This window comes from Nothobranchius furzeri, chromosome 3 (genome assembly GCF_043380555.1).
Source record: "Nothobranchius furzeri strain GRZ-AD chromosome 3, NfurGRZ-RIMD1, whole genome shotgun sequence".
NCBI lineage: Eukaryota > Metazoa > Chordata > Actinopteri > Cyprinodontiformes > Nothobranchiidae > Nothobranchius > Nothobranchius furzeri.
In genome coordinates, this window is record NC_091743.1 from 58197268 (window position 1) to 58213666 (window position 16399).

The following is a 16399-nucleotide window of genomic DNA, read 5'->3' on the forward strand; positions in this document are numbered from 1 at the left end:
CCCGGCAGACGACTGTATTATTTTTTTGGGAAGACTGCTCCTTCCCTCTGGAGGGCCTCATTGAGGAGCGCTTGCTCCGTGCGTTTCCCGTCTCATGCTCTGGGAGCGTGGCCAAGCTCAGCCGACCAGCGGCGTGCAGCTCAGTGGAGTCGTGGCCTGTACCTTGCCCGGCTCTCACAATGCTGCACTGCATGCAGATGGCTGCACGGCTCTCTGGCAGAGTCACAGTCTCACTGATGTTTAGCAAGTGAATCAAAAGGATGCCCCCTATCCAGTCCTGCATCTGAGTGAGTGCAAACACTGATGCTGTTGGTGTCTAATGCACACTCCAAAATCTCTTTTTTCCCCGCAATTTAAATTGCTCGGACCTCTGGGAAACTCCAGCAGATGTGAACAGGGTGGAGGGTTCAGGAAGAGGTAGCTGTCCGCTTTCAGTCGAGACTGTTTAATGGTGGCTGGTTTGTGCTGTGGGTGTGTGAGGGCACACTGAACTCAGCGACGATGACCTGAGATTGGCCCCATAATCGAGCAGGCTCATTAGTTTCTGGCTGCGTTCAAAGTTCCTCCGTCCCTTTTTTGGTTTGCTGTAATGGTCCAAATGGGAGGCAGAATGAGCAACAGAGAAAGAAGAAGAGGAAAAGATAAACAAAACAGCCCAGACAAAGAGAGCGGGAGAGAGAAAGAGTGAAAAAATAAACAAAGAGAAAGAAAAAGAGGTCGAGATGAGGGAGAAACAGAGTCGCCGCCTGCTTCCTGGCAGCCTCAGCTGCGAGCACATCTGTGTGCGAAGGGTTTGTGCAGACCCCCGTGTGTTTGCTCAGGTCGCCTGATTGCTTTTCCTTCCTCTTCTCTCTCCCACTAAAGACCCACTGTCCTTCCTCTCACTCCAGTCACCACGTCCAAAAGAGAAAGAGGAGTCTACGCCGACGAACAAGTGAGAAAAACACTGCACTCATGACTCAGGAGTTTCACACGTGAATTTATATTATTATTTTTTTTAAAAAACCTGTCCAAGACTCTTTTAAGGCATGTTGGGTAGATTATTTAGTTAAGCTTGGGTGTGAATTACAGGGTTTGTGCTTGTGAATGCGCGAGCATGGGAGTGTGTACATATGCATGACTGTGTGACTCCAGAGCCCTTCGCTGGAGTCTGCTGTCTGGGCACAGTGGGCCAGCCTGGGGCCTTAGCTCCACAAAGAGGCCTTCACTGAACAACGAGCCATCACAGATAGAGGAGGAGCCTGGCCAAAGCATTACCACGCTTTAGGGATCACAGAGCTTCCCTCCATGCATCTGATATCACTTATGATTTTAATGACCAACTACTCTTTGAGAAAAAAGCAGTTATGAGGTAAAGCCTGTGCCCTACAACCGTTTTTTCAGATCAGTTTATCACGTAGATACAATGAAACGTGCAAAAAGAAATGGTTTAATGGTCCAAATGTTTCAAAGTTTAAAATGTAGATCTGATAATAGAGACAGATTTGACTTCAGTATTAAACTTTATTTCCTTTTTCTTTGTGAGATGGAAAAAAATGGTAAAAATGTACAGCTCAGGGACTTTTGGTCCACGACAGGTCAGTGTTTTCTTTTACATAATAACCATGAAACTCGACTCATATGTTTCCATGTGTGTCTGGTGAAAGCTTAAAGAGTGAAAATAAATTATTGTAGCAATAATTATAACATCAAATAACAATAATAGCATTTAAGCATTTATAAACACTCTATTTACTGTGGTTGGGTTTGGTTTTTTTTTTTTTGCTTTTCAAAACTTTTATCAAAAAACAGGTGGAGCAGTGTGGTTGTGTACAATCCAGCATGTGGGGAGAGCTGTGGTCTGGTGCTACAGTTAGTCTCGTGGGTTTGTGATGCACGAGTTCTGTAGCTCTCAGCCCGTCCAGCACCGATGAGTCCGTTTGTCTGTCCATCCACGACTTGTATTTTAGAATATGATCATGAGGTGAAAACAGCGGTTCTCTTTCAGGCCTCTCTCCTGTGACCGGGTCAGGGGAGAGGTGGGTACCAAAGTGACTTAGTAAAAATAAGCAAAAATAATGAAGCGACCATTCACTCCTCTCCTGCCAGTCCTAGAGTCCACTAAAGTCCTGCTCTCGCTGCGTCCCAGGATTTAGCCGTCCCTCCATCATCCACGGTACACAATTCAAGTCCTCTCCATTTTCAGCATGAGGCCGTTTGGCGTTAATGGAGATGTGGTGGCTCCTACAGGCGAGCAAGAGACGATCTGAAGGATCCTCAGTGAGGCTCGGCCCAGACCGGCGACCGGTTGGAGTGGTGCGGGTGTCCAAATGAAGGATGAATGGGCGTGGGAGTGGGCAGCATGTGTCCCGAGTGGCTGAATGGGGGGAGGTGACCCATGTGGGTCATGTGGCTGGTCAGGCCGGGTGCAGCTCCAAAGGGCAAGGCCTTGTCCTGCATGCACTTGGACAGCTCGTCAAAGCCGTCCCCTACCCGCTTGTTCCTCTTGGACTTGCTGGACATCTTGCGGTTGCGCGTCTGGATGCCTTCTTTCTTCATGGTCAAGGGTCTGTTGACCTGTTGAGAGCAGCACATGAGCTCAGACAAAAGCTGCACTGACAGAACCGAGTGTAAAAACTCTCCAAACTGAAATGTGTCACATTTTGCTCTTCCTGTTGTCATCAACACCCATTTATGTCACAGCAGCCGTTTGTGGATTTCAGTGGTGTAAAAACAAAAACGAGCAGCTGTTTTGCATATGCTGGCTGGAGCGAGACTCAGGGGCGTTTGGAGCTTTTGTCTGCTTGTCTAAACCAAACAGAACTGTTCTGGCCCATTTGGATTCATGGTTTCTGAGGACAGGCCGGGTGTGAAAGGAACAGCCTCAGACAAATCCTCATCAGTGTAACCGACGCCGTTACACTGAATGACAGTCCCACCCGGTGGCCTCTCCGGGGAGTACCGCCCCCCATTCAAACAACGATGGATTAATAAAAAGGAACCGACCGGTGGGTTCTGCTCCACAGGGTCAACAGGCTTCCCTCTCCCTCCCGCTCCTGAGTCGATACAGTCCGCCCACAAAGTACCAGCACTCCCGCTCACTTTTGTGTGTCTCTGCGTGTCTTTGTGTGCGTTTCCTCCGAGCTACTTACATTGTGCAGTTTAAAGTAAAGGCCGCAGGCGTTACACACCGGGTCTCCGTTCCCGTTGCGCCTCCACAGGGTGGTGGTAGTGGTCTGGCAGTTTGCGCAGCAGGTGCCTGCACGTCGAGCTGCGGACTGAGTCAGACAGAAAACACTCATCAGAAATAATAATAATAATAATCATAATCATAATAATCATAATGTTGAGGGGAGAGGTATATTATGGTTTTACAAGTTTACTGCTGGTGCTCAATATTGGCTCAATAAATTGGTTTTCTAATCAATAATGAAAAATGATAATTTTATTTTCTTATGATTACTAATAAATGACTACTTCTAGTTAGAATTTTGCTGCATACATTCATCAAAAAAAGCAAACAATAGCCTAAATAAATAATATTAAATTTTCTTTTTATTAGCCGATAATAGATACACAGTGTGAGCCGCTACAATCGTTATTAGCTATTTTTTTTCTTAGACAAATGCCGCTTTCCGCCTTCTTATGAATTTTCCCCTATTAGTCGACCCGTAAGGACGCAGGTTTCCCTCTGATCCCGGTTGCGTAAGACCCGGTGTCCCCGCTTTAAAAACGCGCTCCTGCTCTGTTGCGAATCGATTTTTCACGCGTAATGAGAAACATTAGCTTTTACAAGCACGAACCCTACGCTCCTCTGCTTTGCATGCAGCATACACTTTGTTTTTCCTTCTAATTAAATTCAGGTGGTTTTGCTCATGTTGACCCGCAGAACAACATCATTGTTGCTCCCTCCTCTTTTCTATTAGAAATAAAATAAATAAATAAAATGTTCAAAGCGGGCGTGCGTTAACATTTTTATTTTTTTTACCTCCAAAACAAGAATGGGACATAAATCCATTAATTTTCCAAGCCTGTCTCTTCACACATAAGCGGGGTCCTTCGTTGTTGTGATAATCTCTTTACTGTAACATGTCAGTGTGGCCACGGAGAATGCAGCGCGATGCTTGGAGGCGGAAACAGCCGGGAGCCTGACTTCCTTATCTGGGCCGGCCAGATATCCGGATAGGAAACAACTGGATGCCCCTTTGAACACAACTCTGAAAAACACTTGAGCTGAAAATGCGAAAGCTACAGGCGACGTGGGCCGAGCCAGTGGAAAGTGCAATCTAATGGACCTTTCACATGAAGAGGAACGAGATGATGGAGGTGATCAAGGGACTTCTGGAGAACATTTTAAATAATAAACCGACTTCAGTCAAGCTCTGGAGGCTTTTGTGGGGAAATTCTTCACAGGTCGTGTTGAGCAGATTAATGACTGGCTCATGATGACAATGACTCTCCAGTAATTAGTCAGGATCAATGAAAAGGCTTCATTGGAGTTTAATGGTTACAGCAATAACATGTTAGGAGCTTCTTTGTTAAAATTACGTTGCAATTAAAGAAAAACAATGTATAGTTTAAAACAAAAAATAGTTTTAATTAGATTAGATTAAATTAGATTAAATTAAATTAGATTAAATTAGATTAGATTAAATTAGAATGAATAGATAGATAGATAGATAGATAGATAGATAGATAGATAGATAGATAGATAGATAGATAGATAGATAGATAGATAGATAGATAGATAGATAGATGATAGATAGATAGATAGATAGATAGATAGATAGATAGATAGATAGATAGATAGATAGATAGATAGATAGATAGATAGATAGATATAGTTGAGGTGGCGTTTACTGGGCATTGGTATCAGTAACAGCATCAGAAGGAGCAGCAATAACGATAGCAGGAACAATGGCAATAGTAGCAGGCCATGAAGGCGGCTCATCGGGGGGTGAGGGGGACAAACAATTCCAGGAAGATCATAGGGAAAATATAACTTTCCTGGAATTGTGCTGCAGGCATCTGCTTTGTGCTCATATTTGGGTTGCCTATGAGCAAGGAACAAAACTCACCAGTCTCCGTTTGGGTTTGATCAGGGGTCGGTTCTGTCCGTTCATCTTGTGGTACAGGCCGCAGGCGTTGCACAGGTAGTGGCCGGTACCGTCCCGCCTCCACAGAGGGGTGGACGTGGCACCGCAGTTCACACACTCACGACCCTCTGCATATAGTTCAGGAGAGAGGAGACAAGAAGAAATTTTATATAATTAAAAGATTCACACTCTGCCAGAGGCCACTGGCAGCGAGCAGCTGTCCAGCGCTGGCTGACCCCAGATGGCACTGTAACGTGTAGGAAAAAATCGGCTTTGTGATCATGACAGGGTCCTCCTGCGTGTGCAGGTGTGTAGCTGCTAGTGTGAGTGGTTGCATGGACACAGACACCTCCGTGTAAACCGATCTATGGGCCAGAAACGGCGAACACATGTCCAGAGGTGTCCAACAAGAAGAATGAGACACACCATCAAATTAGGACTACATTATTCATCAGCTCAGTGGGCAACCATGAGAGGAAACATTAGTGTGGGTTGGCTGTATTAAATGTGCACGCTTTGATGAAAAGATGGAGGTGGCACTGAAACTAAGATCCTTTTTTTCAGTGTAAATTCTTTTCTGTTTACTCTCCTTCTCGCCATCATACAGGTTTGACTTCACCAAGTCTGTTGCTGAACCATCAATTCACTTAATTCAAGTATCCATCTCTCCCCAGAGCATCATCTCATTATCCTTGTTATAAGGCCAGCGACACCCAAAGGTCCACCCTGACTCTACAATGGAATCTGACCCGAGAACAAAGCCGGGCTCCTTTTGAAATGCATCTTTTTACACCTCCCTTCTCTTCCTCTTTAAGTGTTTCGCAAACACGCAAACTGAATACAGCTAATTAGGGGCCCAAATATTCATCAACAATGACTTACATGTCTTATGCAACACTGGGTGTTGAAACAAGGGACAAATTAGAAAGATGCAAAAAAAAAAAAAAAAGAAAAGAAAAAAAAAGCAGGCTTAAGGTAAGTTTCTGACAGGAAGAAGATCTGAAATGTCATTGTGGCATTTTGTCCAGCTGCATATCACCATTACTGGCCCTGGGCCTTGACTCTGACAGATAAGAGTCTGATGTGTTAGATTCAGGCAAGGTCTGTTTGAAAAAGTCACAATAGAACATTTCTGCATCCTATTCCATCAGCACACATTTCAGAGCATGCTGAGAACTCCATTTGTAACAATCTGTTGCTTTGATTTTTTTCTAATCTGTTAATTCTAAGCACTGCAGCTGGAACAAGGTAGGGAAATTACTGACTCATTACAAAACTTTTTAACTGGCTCCACATTAGTGAAGATTATACCCTAAAAATTTCCTCCCACGCAATTTAGAATTTAGAGTAAAAAAAAAAGAGAAATTGCTGTGATGATGATGATTGCTCAATGCTCTGCAAAATGCACTCTCATCCTCATGGGGGAGATGAGGACTGCGCGTCTGTGCGCCGGGCCAAGGCCGCGCTTAAACACACAAACAGCAGGACCCTGTCGCCTAGGCTTTGTTAGTGCAGTGGAGGGCGGTGGGTGGGGTGGAGGTCATGATTTGTTCTCTCGGAGGTATACAGGATATGGCAGGAGCCAGGGCGTCGTGACTCTTTTATTTTCTAAGCGAAATAAAGGCCAAATAACGGGGGAGAGAGGGAGGAACAAAAACGGCACGAAAAAGAGAACATAAACAGTTTGCAGTGACATGGTGAGACAGCTGATGTGTATCAGAAATGATCAGTTTGTGCAACAATTAAGAAGAATATGCAATAATTTATATATTGTTTTTTTTATGATGGCCAGTAAACCGTTGCAACTCTTCCGTTCATCTGCAGAAAGAGTGCCCATTTAATTAGTCAGTGTGATGTTGATCTGATGGAGAAACTCCGTGTGAGACTCACCTGAACTCGACCTGGCTTTGCTTTTGCATTTGGGCGTGAAGCTGGAGGAGGACCCGCCGAGCAGGCTGCCTGGGTGGAAGAGGCTGCCGCTGTATTCGTGGGGCGTAGGCAGGGAGTAGGCAGGGTAGGTGGGGATCGGGTGGTGCGTGGCAGGGGTCTGGCTGTTCATCGAGGCCAGGCTGCTGCGGAGCGGACTACAGCTCTCCATTTTCATGCCCTCCGCCAGCGGCACCTGGTACTTGAGCGACTCCTTCTCGTCCATTCTGGTGGAGGTCGGAGAAGTGGGCCCAGGGTCCGGGGACACGTCTTTCGGCGGGGTAGGGGGAAAGCTGTAGAGGTGAGGGCTGGAGTGGGACGCCGGGGTAAGGGAGGACACGGAGGCTGTGCCGGTGCTACTGCTGCAGGGGTAGCCAGAGCCGGCGGGGTGGAGACCGGGTTTGCTGAAGTGGCTGACCGCCCATGCGTTATGGTGGTGTGCGGCGGACAGGGCAGCCTTCCCGGGGTCCAGCCAAGGAATACCCGGGCTGTGGATGAGGTGTGGTCGGCAAACCTGGTTTCCAGTGAGGCGCGCTGAAATGAAAACAAATCTATTAATTACAAAAGATCCGCGTAAAATATACACGTAAATAAATCAACAATCTTACCAGGTAAATTCTCAAAAATACTTAAATCCGTCATTTAGCTGAAAATAAAACTATCTGGTAATCAAAATTAAATAAAGGTCATAACCAGAAGACAAGCCTCTCACGTCTCACAGTGAGCATAAAAATCCCAAGAGAAAGAGCTGAAAACGCTCCACGTCTGCTCCTTTCACCGGCGGCCGCTCTCGGACTAAAGATTGTTATTAGTAAATTTGCGTTTTTATTTTATATCCGGGAAGTGCCTCTCTCTCTCTCCCTCATAACCCCGGCCCCAGCAGAGAGAGGAGAGGAGCTAAGTGACATACTTCCCTTTCCTCTTGCTGTCATTTGCTTGAAATCCCTTTTATGTAAGAGAATTGGCCCAGAAACGTCAGGAGTTTAAAATGTTTCCGCATCAAAAATAAATTACAATCAATTTCTACATAAAATAAATGTAAAAAAAGAAAAAATCAACATGTGAGTGCATATTATAATCTCTAAGCTGGTGTGTTTTTCAGGAGTTTTTAAAAGAACCGGAGCGCGTCTCACCGTGGGCTTGGCTGTACGTGACCCTTGCCCGGGAGTTGGTGTAGTACGGGTTCCCTTGAGAGTCCAAGTGGTTCAGAAACATGTCCACCTCGTCCTGGGGCAGTAAAGGCGCCATGGGCTCCATGTAGTTGTGGCTTAGACTGTGGTGGTGAGAGTCCGGGTGCTGACCGTTCAGCACGGCGTGATGGTGCGCCATCCACCGAGACTGATCCGCCGCTGCGACCTCCATGGCTCTCCTCTCCTCTGAACGCACCTCTTTCGTTTATTTATCGTCCAATAGAAGTCCAGTCCTTTGTTTAAAATTAAATTCCTGGATTTTGAAAGTCAGGGTTGTGTTTATTTACTAAATGAATAAAATCCTGAAATGACGCGATCCTTCTTCTTTCTCCTCAGAGACTCCTGCAGAGACAAACGCAAAAAACTCATTTATCATCTCATGCACGTCTCCGTCCATGCAAACAAAAATAAAACAGCCTTTATGTTTTCATCAAACGACACTATAAAATAAACTTTACATTTAATCTCGATGGTTACAAGTTTGACAACAAAACAAGCAGCTGCTTCCTTCCAAACCCGGAGTCGCTTTAACCAAAACGCAGGAAAAAAAACGCTTCCCCCCTTTTGGGATACCTGTTGGAGTTTGGATCAGCAGACGGCAAAATGCAGCTTTGGATGTGTAAACCTCCTGATCCGTGCTGTGCTCGGGCTCATTAATGAGATGCGGCGCAGACTGATGCGACTGGCGCCAGTAAATTCCCATATCAAGCCAGGAGGGGCGGAGCGTCGCCCTGAGCCAATCACAGAGCGTCCTGCCACAATTGGCCCTCCGCAATGTCCGCATCCCTGCTCTCCGTCTTCTTTCAATTTCAATTTTCCTATGCAGAAACACTAAAGCACTCGCTCTCGTGCAAATAGTTAACCCTCTCAGGCTCAAAATAAGTTTTGATAAAAGGACGAACAACTAAGTACTTCGGAGTTAAAACCTGCTCATGAAATACATATGTGGAGTAACCAGGTGGGTAGGTTTTAACGTTGCAAATCTGCAACGCCATGCCTCCAGAGAAATCAGCTCAAATAGCTTAATGTCAGTTTTCTTACAGACAGCTTGTGAAGCTAAAGAATGACGTCAAAAGTGGAGGGGTGGCTGGTGGTTTGACTTGCTTAAACTTACTTAATTACTCTCGTCTGAACTCATCTGGGGAATATTCATATTGTGAGTCATCTTTCCTCTGGTGCGTAAAATGCGCACCGTTTCCTTTTTCATCCTTCAGCTGGCTAAGGTATACTCTGGTTTGTTTATCTCTGTTGCATACTTCTGTTGTGTAAATAAACAAGTATTTCTGCATTCTTAAACCAACAGGAAAAGAATCGATTTATGACCCCTAAATTGGTCCCATTGTTGAGCGCGCCTAATTGCCTTTAATTAGGAGGACATTCCTCGTAGAAGAATCCCACTCTGTATGCAAACTGAACTGGGGATGGGCGTGATACCTCACCTGCTGGGAATCTCCCAACGCCCCAATTCACAAAAGAAAAAAAATACCTAAATGACAAAAACTCCTGCAGAAAAAACGTTTGCATGTGAATTTATCGGTAAAAATGCGCGTTTTGTTTGTTTGTGAGCGGCTGTAGGAATGCGTGTTACGTTCTGCATACACCTTGGACCATCCGCCTCAATGACGCCGAGCTCTGACGTCACCGAACCGCTGAAGAAATAGGTGCATAAAACGTCCTCATAATAACACTGATCACGCAGAGGAGCTTTTTGGGATCCGGTGAGTAAAACGTGTGTGTGTCTGTCACCGCTCATTAAATCACTGGCCTGTGGCCAAGGGCTGCGAGCTGACCAGCCTTTGAGCTTGTCAACTCTTAAAATCAACAAATTAGTGTGCGTACGCAGCACGACTCCTGGAATAACTGACATTCCAGAGGAGGGAAACAAGCCATGTTTGGCAGGTGGGGCGAAAACATTGTTACCTTTTGTCCTTTAATATGATTTATGTTTGATCAGTCATCAGTACTGCATTACTCAGAGGGATAATGAGGCTGAAAGAATGGTGCTGATCTCATTGTAGAGAAAAGACAATGTGTGTGTGTGTGTGTGAGAGAGAGAGAGAGAGAGAGGAGAGAGAGAGAGAGAGAGAGAGAGAGAGAGAGAGAGAGAGAGAGAGAGAGAGAGACTTCGCAAAGCACACATTGTTGTTTACATGTTTGCCAAATGGATTACTCAGCAGGATTTAGCTCTCTGTAATTTATCCGTTTGCATCACCTCTGGAACAAAAGATGCGGAGACAGAGGGTGAGGACGTGTTGCTGCTCTCTCTCTCTCTCTCTCTCTCTCTCTCTCTCTCTCTCTCTCTCTCTCTCTCTCTCTCTCTCATCACAATTGTCTATTTTTTGCTCATTTTAAATATATTTTCAACCATTTTCTAAATTATTTTTTATATTTTTACATTTTTTGTTTTTGTGAAGCGCCTCGAGATTCTTATCTTGAGAGGCGCTATAGAAATGATATTTTCTTCCTCTCTCTCTCTCTCTCTCTCTCTCTCTCTCTCTCTCTTTCTCTCTCTCTCTCTCTCTCTCTCTCTCTCTCTCTTTCTCTCAAGGACGCAGCTTATTGTTTCACACAGAGAAGGAGTGAGAGAATGAGAGAAAAGGTGGAGAACCCAACAGCTCCTGATAGGGAGTGAGAAGTGTTTGCAGTAGCTCTGCAGCCACTGCAGCTAATGAACAACAAGATTATCATTCCGATCCACGCTGTTGTTAAATGGGATCGGCTTTATCTACCTGTTTGTTCCCATAGGGTACGATCATCCATCGTGTGTGTGTGTGTGTGTGTGTGTGTGTGTGTGTGTGTGTGTGTGTGTGTGTGTGTGTGTGTGTGTGTGTGTGTGTGTGTGTGTGTGTGTGTGTGTGTGTGTGTGTGTGTGTGTTTCACAGTGGGGCTCGTGATGATAAGCAGAGCCAGAAAGGGGAGGCTGACACAAACCAGCTGAAGCATTATTGTCCCCTTTACTCACAGGTAATTAGATGAGCCAGGAGGAGGAGGGGGCCTGGATTCTCCATTTGAGGACTTAGAATATTACCGTTTCAGAGAAGAAGGATATTTGATTTTACAAACAAAGCATCTTGTTAGAGCTCGAATGAGTTCTGTATGATTCTGCAGAACAAACTCCAAACCAGTGTTTGAATCTTTCCGTGCGCGCGTGCTTATTGCTCGAGCGTGCATGGAGACCCCCGTGATGGGTTTGCGTAGATCAAAGGGGATCGCTCCTGTCATTATCGCGCGTTTTAAACTCTGTCATCGCTAATATGAAGCTGATGACACACGAACTAAACCATTTCTCAGCCGAGGGGCGAAAATGACCCGCTGCAGCCCGACGAGCTACAATTATTATCGTTGTTCTTTTATTTTAAAGGTTTGCAGGGTGCCTTAATGTTACGATGTCTCTGGATAAGTAAGAGAAAACCTAATTGTTTGATAAAAGGAAAACAGAAAACAAATCATTATCCTGCAACCATGTACAGAATATGCGTGACTTAATGAATGCAGTTGACAAACATTTCTGTTATTCAAACACATTTTGTTAAGTGACCTAATTATTTTTTAAAACAGTGCACTTACCCCTCTAGAGTCCAAGGAAAGCGCGTCCATCTGCAGCTTCGGACATATTCTCTCCAAAATTTAAACGCAAACAGAAGAGAAATAAAACACCTGTCCAGATTTGGCGATCAGATCGAGTTTTTCTTTAGTTTCGTTAAAAGGAGCGGTGGCCTCAGGGCTCTGCTCCGTATCCTCCAGCAAAGAGAGAGAGAGGTGTGTGTCTGCGTGAGCTCAGCGTCTCCCGTCTGCGCTCCAAACTTGTGTGTCTGCAAGAGGCTGCGGGCGCACAGCAACGTAACGGCACGTCAGCCAGCAGCTTTTTCTTTCTTTCTTTCTTTCTTTCTTTCTTTCTTTCTTTCTTTCTTTCTTTCTTTCTTTCTTTCTTTCTTTCTTTCTTTCTTTCTCTCTTTCTTTCTTTCTTTCTTTCTTTTTCTAAAAAAATGCATTTTATTTATATTTAATTCTACATTTACTGTTTTTCCAATGTTATTTTTTACGTATTGTGTAATATAGTTAATTTATAGCCAGTTAAATTTAGCAGATAATAGGGTGACGAACAGAATGGGAACAAATAGCATATAAATATCTGCATGTAGCCTAAAAATACAAAAAAATATATTATTTTAATTGAGTCTAAAGGTTTCAAATCACTTTCAATTCTAAACGAATCAATTTTGACATTTTTTTCCTGTTTCTCTAACTTTGGGAGAAATATGTCAGCCTCCACCTTAATTAACTTAACTAACAGTTTGCTTTATGACTCTCACCCTCTCTCCCCCCTCCCTCAGTCCTTAGAAAGAAAAAATCCGCGTCCCTCCCTCCTCCTCCTCCTCTACTCTTTTTTCTGTTTCTTTTTGTGCTTTATATCCCCACGCAGCAACAGCAACTTTGTAAAACATGCAAAGCCTCTAAAATCTCCTGCACGCGACCTGCATGGGCGCTTGCGCAAGCGCCATGCAGAGCCAGGCAGGTGCTGAGGGGTGCGAGGACCTCTGCAACTCGGAGCTCGTGCTCCCCTGAGTGCACGCACACACAACAAAAAGAAAGGACAGACAGAAAAAGGAAAAGAAATGTTGAGTCTGACGGAGTCTTTGTTCAAAAAATAAAGAAAGGAGAGATGAGAAAAAGTTGTTAAAAATAAATGAGAGTCTAAACCAAAAAAACAATAATCTGAGAAAAAACTGAATAGCCTACATGATGTATTTTTATTTGCAATATTTTTATCTGAATTATAAATAGTAAAAAAGGTGATGAATCAAATTTATTAAATGAGAGATTTTAAACGATGGTTTAAAATAACTTTATCTTCTCTACAATTATGAAGCAATCTTTTCCAACCAATACAGATATTTTATTAATTAAGTTTTGATTCATTTGAAACTATTTAAAATTTGACATTGTGATTTTTCTGGCAACAATTGTGTTATATGCATAAATAAATAAATAAATAAATAAATAAATAAATAAATAAATAAATAAAATTTTGAGAAATTTTCATACATTATTATTATTATTATTATTATTATTATTGTTGTTGTTGTTGTTGTTGTTGCTGTTGTTCAAATAATATTTTTATTAAAAGCAGTAAATATTTATTTTATTTAGTAAATTATTATGTCTAGATCACTTGCAGTTGTTTGTTATTCCCTGCACGCTCTGCTCAAATCCTCCCACCCCCACACCAGGAGTGTTTGCGCGTGCACGGTGATTTTCGTCAGACAAATATAATATGCACACCGCATTAGATGTCGCGGCCCTCTCCCCTCCTGATTATTACCAGGGGTAATATTTCATCGGCACCGCGCAATCTTTGTTCTCTGTGAAGATAATAAATGGCCTAATCGTTATCAGCAAACTGCTGGGGGTGTCAGCACCGACCGAGGCTGGAAGCAGAGTCCAAAGTGCTGCTGAATAAATTGGTGTTCCTTATCTCTCACTCCCAGATTATCGCCGCCTTTTCAAACTTGCACAACAAATACATTCAATGCATCTAATGCATCATTTGTGGTGGTGGTGGTGGAGATCCCGCAGGTTGATAGAGACAGATAGGCGCACGGAATGAGACGTATTTACACGTTTTGGGCTCTATTTGGCGATTATTGGACAGACCTTTGGCACACACACTTTACATATCAATACAAGCTGTATTAGCCATGCATCACCTGTAATATGATGCTAATCTGTTTGATTGATCTCCGTCAGGCCTGATGTTTAAGTCTCGTTATGAAGTGCTCCATTTTAACAAAATAAAAGCATGTTGTGAAACATTTAAGAGAAATTGTGTTCAGCCTACAATAAAGTAAGCCAAATAACACACGCAATTATGATACTTCCACAACAGGATGAAGACGAAGCTTCATCTCTAGGCCTTCCCCCAGCAAGCGGTCCAGGGCCCAAGTTTACAATTAAATCAGCTGCTTTGGCATTTCCCTTGATCTGTTTCCTCTTAACTCATATTTATAACTCTTACAACTGATTTTAATTTAACGAATGATGAAGTTGGCACTTCAGCTTGTTGGTTTGCACAAATTTTATTATTATTTTTTATAAATAAGGGTGCCACAGTTGTGATGCAGAATATGATGCATCTGTTATAAGAAACTATTTTGACGGGAAAAAAATAACCTTTTCTCCAACAGACTCACGAACCCACAGTCACCCCCTTTTTAATACCGTGGCATCTCCACCGGCCCCGGTGCTCTGATGGTCTCCTAGACAACCGAGATAACGGTGCAGCAGTTTTCCATATCGGTCCCGGAGTCTATTATAGCTCGGGATTAGCTCTCTTTCGGAAAAGGTCAGGCACAAAGTCACCAAACCTTCTCTTTCTCCTCCACCATATGGGCTTCAAGGGAGCGTGCATCCATAAACATGCCATTTGGTTTAATGCCATTAGGCTAATAGCGCGGGACTAAAACACAGCGATCATGTTATATTAAGAGCATTTTGCATTACTTAGACTGGCAGGAATCTCGAAGTAATGATTTTCACTCAGGAGAGACTGTTGCAAGAAGAGGGCATGTGCTGTCGCACAGCGGCCCCTGGCGGGCAGGGCATGTACTGCAGAAGGGCAGGAAAACGTTCTCATCCCGTGTGTGAGCACGCACAGTGAACACGCGCAGATTTACGGATGGCACGATTCCGGGAAAAAAAGAAAAACAAATATGACTAAAATAAAACCGACAAAAGTAACAAAAGACGGAGACTGTGCTTGAAAACCAACAGACAGCAATGATGGTTACCTAAAAGAGAATTTGATCACAATGCCATGAAACACCAAGGTGTGTGCTAGTACCACAGGTGTTTTCAGCCTTGTACTGAGTCACTGCCAATTTAAATGTAAAAGTCACAGTGCTGTTTGGGATGATGTGTGTAACTGAGCATGGAAGCCAAGAAGAGTCATCTCATGAGATTAGAAAGACCTTTGACAAGCATAGAAGATCATCTCCAAGCAGCTTGAGGTTCCTTTGACCACAGTTTGATTTATTCCGAAGTTTAAGGACCACTTTGGATGTTGTCACAAAAGTAAAATAGATGACGTGGGAAACAGAAACGGTATCAAAGTGATCAGAAGAAAGAACGAGATCGCAGATACAAGCAGCCAAAATGAGTTTTCTCCACAGGATGGCTGGGCTCTCCCTTAGAGATAGGGTGAGAAGCTGGGTCATCAGGGAGAAACTCGGAGTAGACCCGCTGCTCCTCCACATTGAGAGGAGCCAGTTGAAGTGGCTCGGGTATCTGGTCAGGATGCCTCCTGGACGTCTCCCTGGAGAGGTTTTCTGGACAAGTCCAACCGGGAGGAGACCTAAAGGATAACCCAGATCAAGCTAGAGGGACTATGTCTCTCGGCTGGCCACAAAACACCATATTCCCCCGAAAGAGCTGATCCAAGTGGCTGGGGAGAGGGAAGTCTGGGGCCTCTTGACTTTGGCTGCTGCCTATAGTGACCTGAGCCTGGATAAGCGACCAAAAATGGATGGATGGATGGATGGATGGATGAGGGAGGTCTGCATCTGTGCAATCTGGTTCCAGAAAACATACACACCCCTCATCCACAAAACTATGATGTTAAAAGCGAAACTGTGCTTTGATTGAATACTTTTTGCACTTATTTGTAAGTATAAATCTGTTTTTGTGGAATGGAATCTATTATAGACGCTGTGGACATATGCTTGGATGAGGTGTTTTAATACATTCAGTGCTTTTTCAGCTCTTTTTTGGGTGCTTGATTGGATGCAGATGGTCACTGATGCTCTGGTCTTGGATTGTGGAATCAACCAGCCAATTAACTGATATAAAGCTCTCCTCAGAACTTAGGAACAGTGCAACATAATCCAGAAAGGGAGTGATATTGAAGCACATGCAGCTGGAATGTTCAAGCTGGGATTCCCCGTGACTGCACGGGAAGTTTGGGAAGTTGAAGAGAACTGACAGGAAGTGTATTCTTAGTAAGGACCATCATCATGTAGAACGGGACAGAAAAGGGAGCTAGCTTACATTTACCATCTGCGCTTCTTTTTCTTTTTTCTTCTTTTTTTTGGTTGACCTCCCACCCAAAAAGAACACTTCATTGCACACACCAGGATGCAAATGCCCTTATCATTAGGAATGCTATCAGAAGGTGGTGGTAAGCCAAAAAGAGTAAATCATGTGCACACGGTA

At 43.9% G+C, this 16399-nt stretch overlaps 1 protein-coding gene across 1 annotated transcript; it reads right to left on the reverse strand.

Moving 5' to 3' along the window:
* Window positions 1-1489: 1489 nt before the first annotated feature.
* gata2a (GATA binding protein 2a) lies at window positions 1490-8890 on the reverse strand. Its single transcript, XM_015959272.3, has 6 exons — window positions 8765-8890; window positions 8135-8533; window positions 6966-7535; window positions 5058-5203; window positions 3132-3257; window positions 1490-2556 (listed from the first exon to the last, which is right to left on the reverse strand). The coding sequence occupies exons 2-6, from the start codon at window positions 8361-8363 to the stop codon at window positions 2257-2259; spliced, it is 1371 nt and encodes a 456-aa protein (XP_015814758.3). The 5' UTR covers window positions 8364-8533; window positions 8765-8890; the 3' UTR covers window positions 1490-2256.
* Between the last annotated feature and the right edge of the window lie 7509 nt (window positions 8891-16399).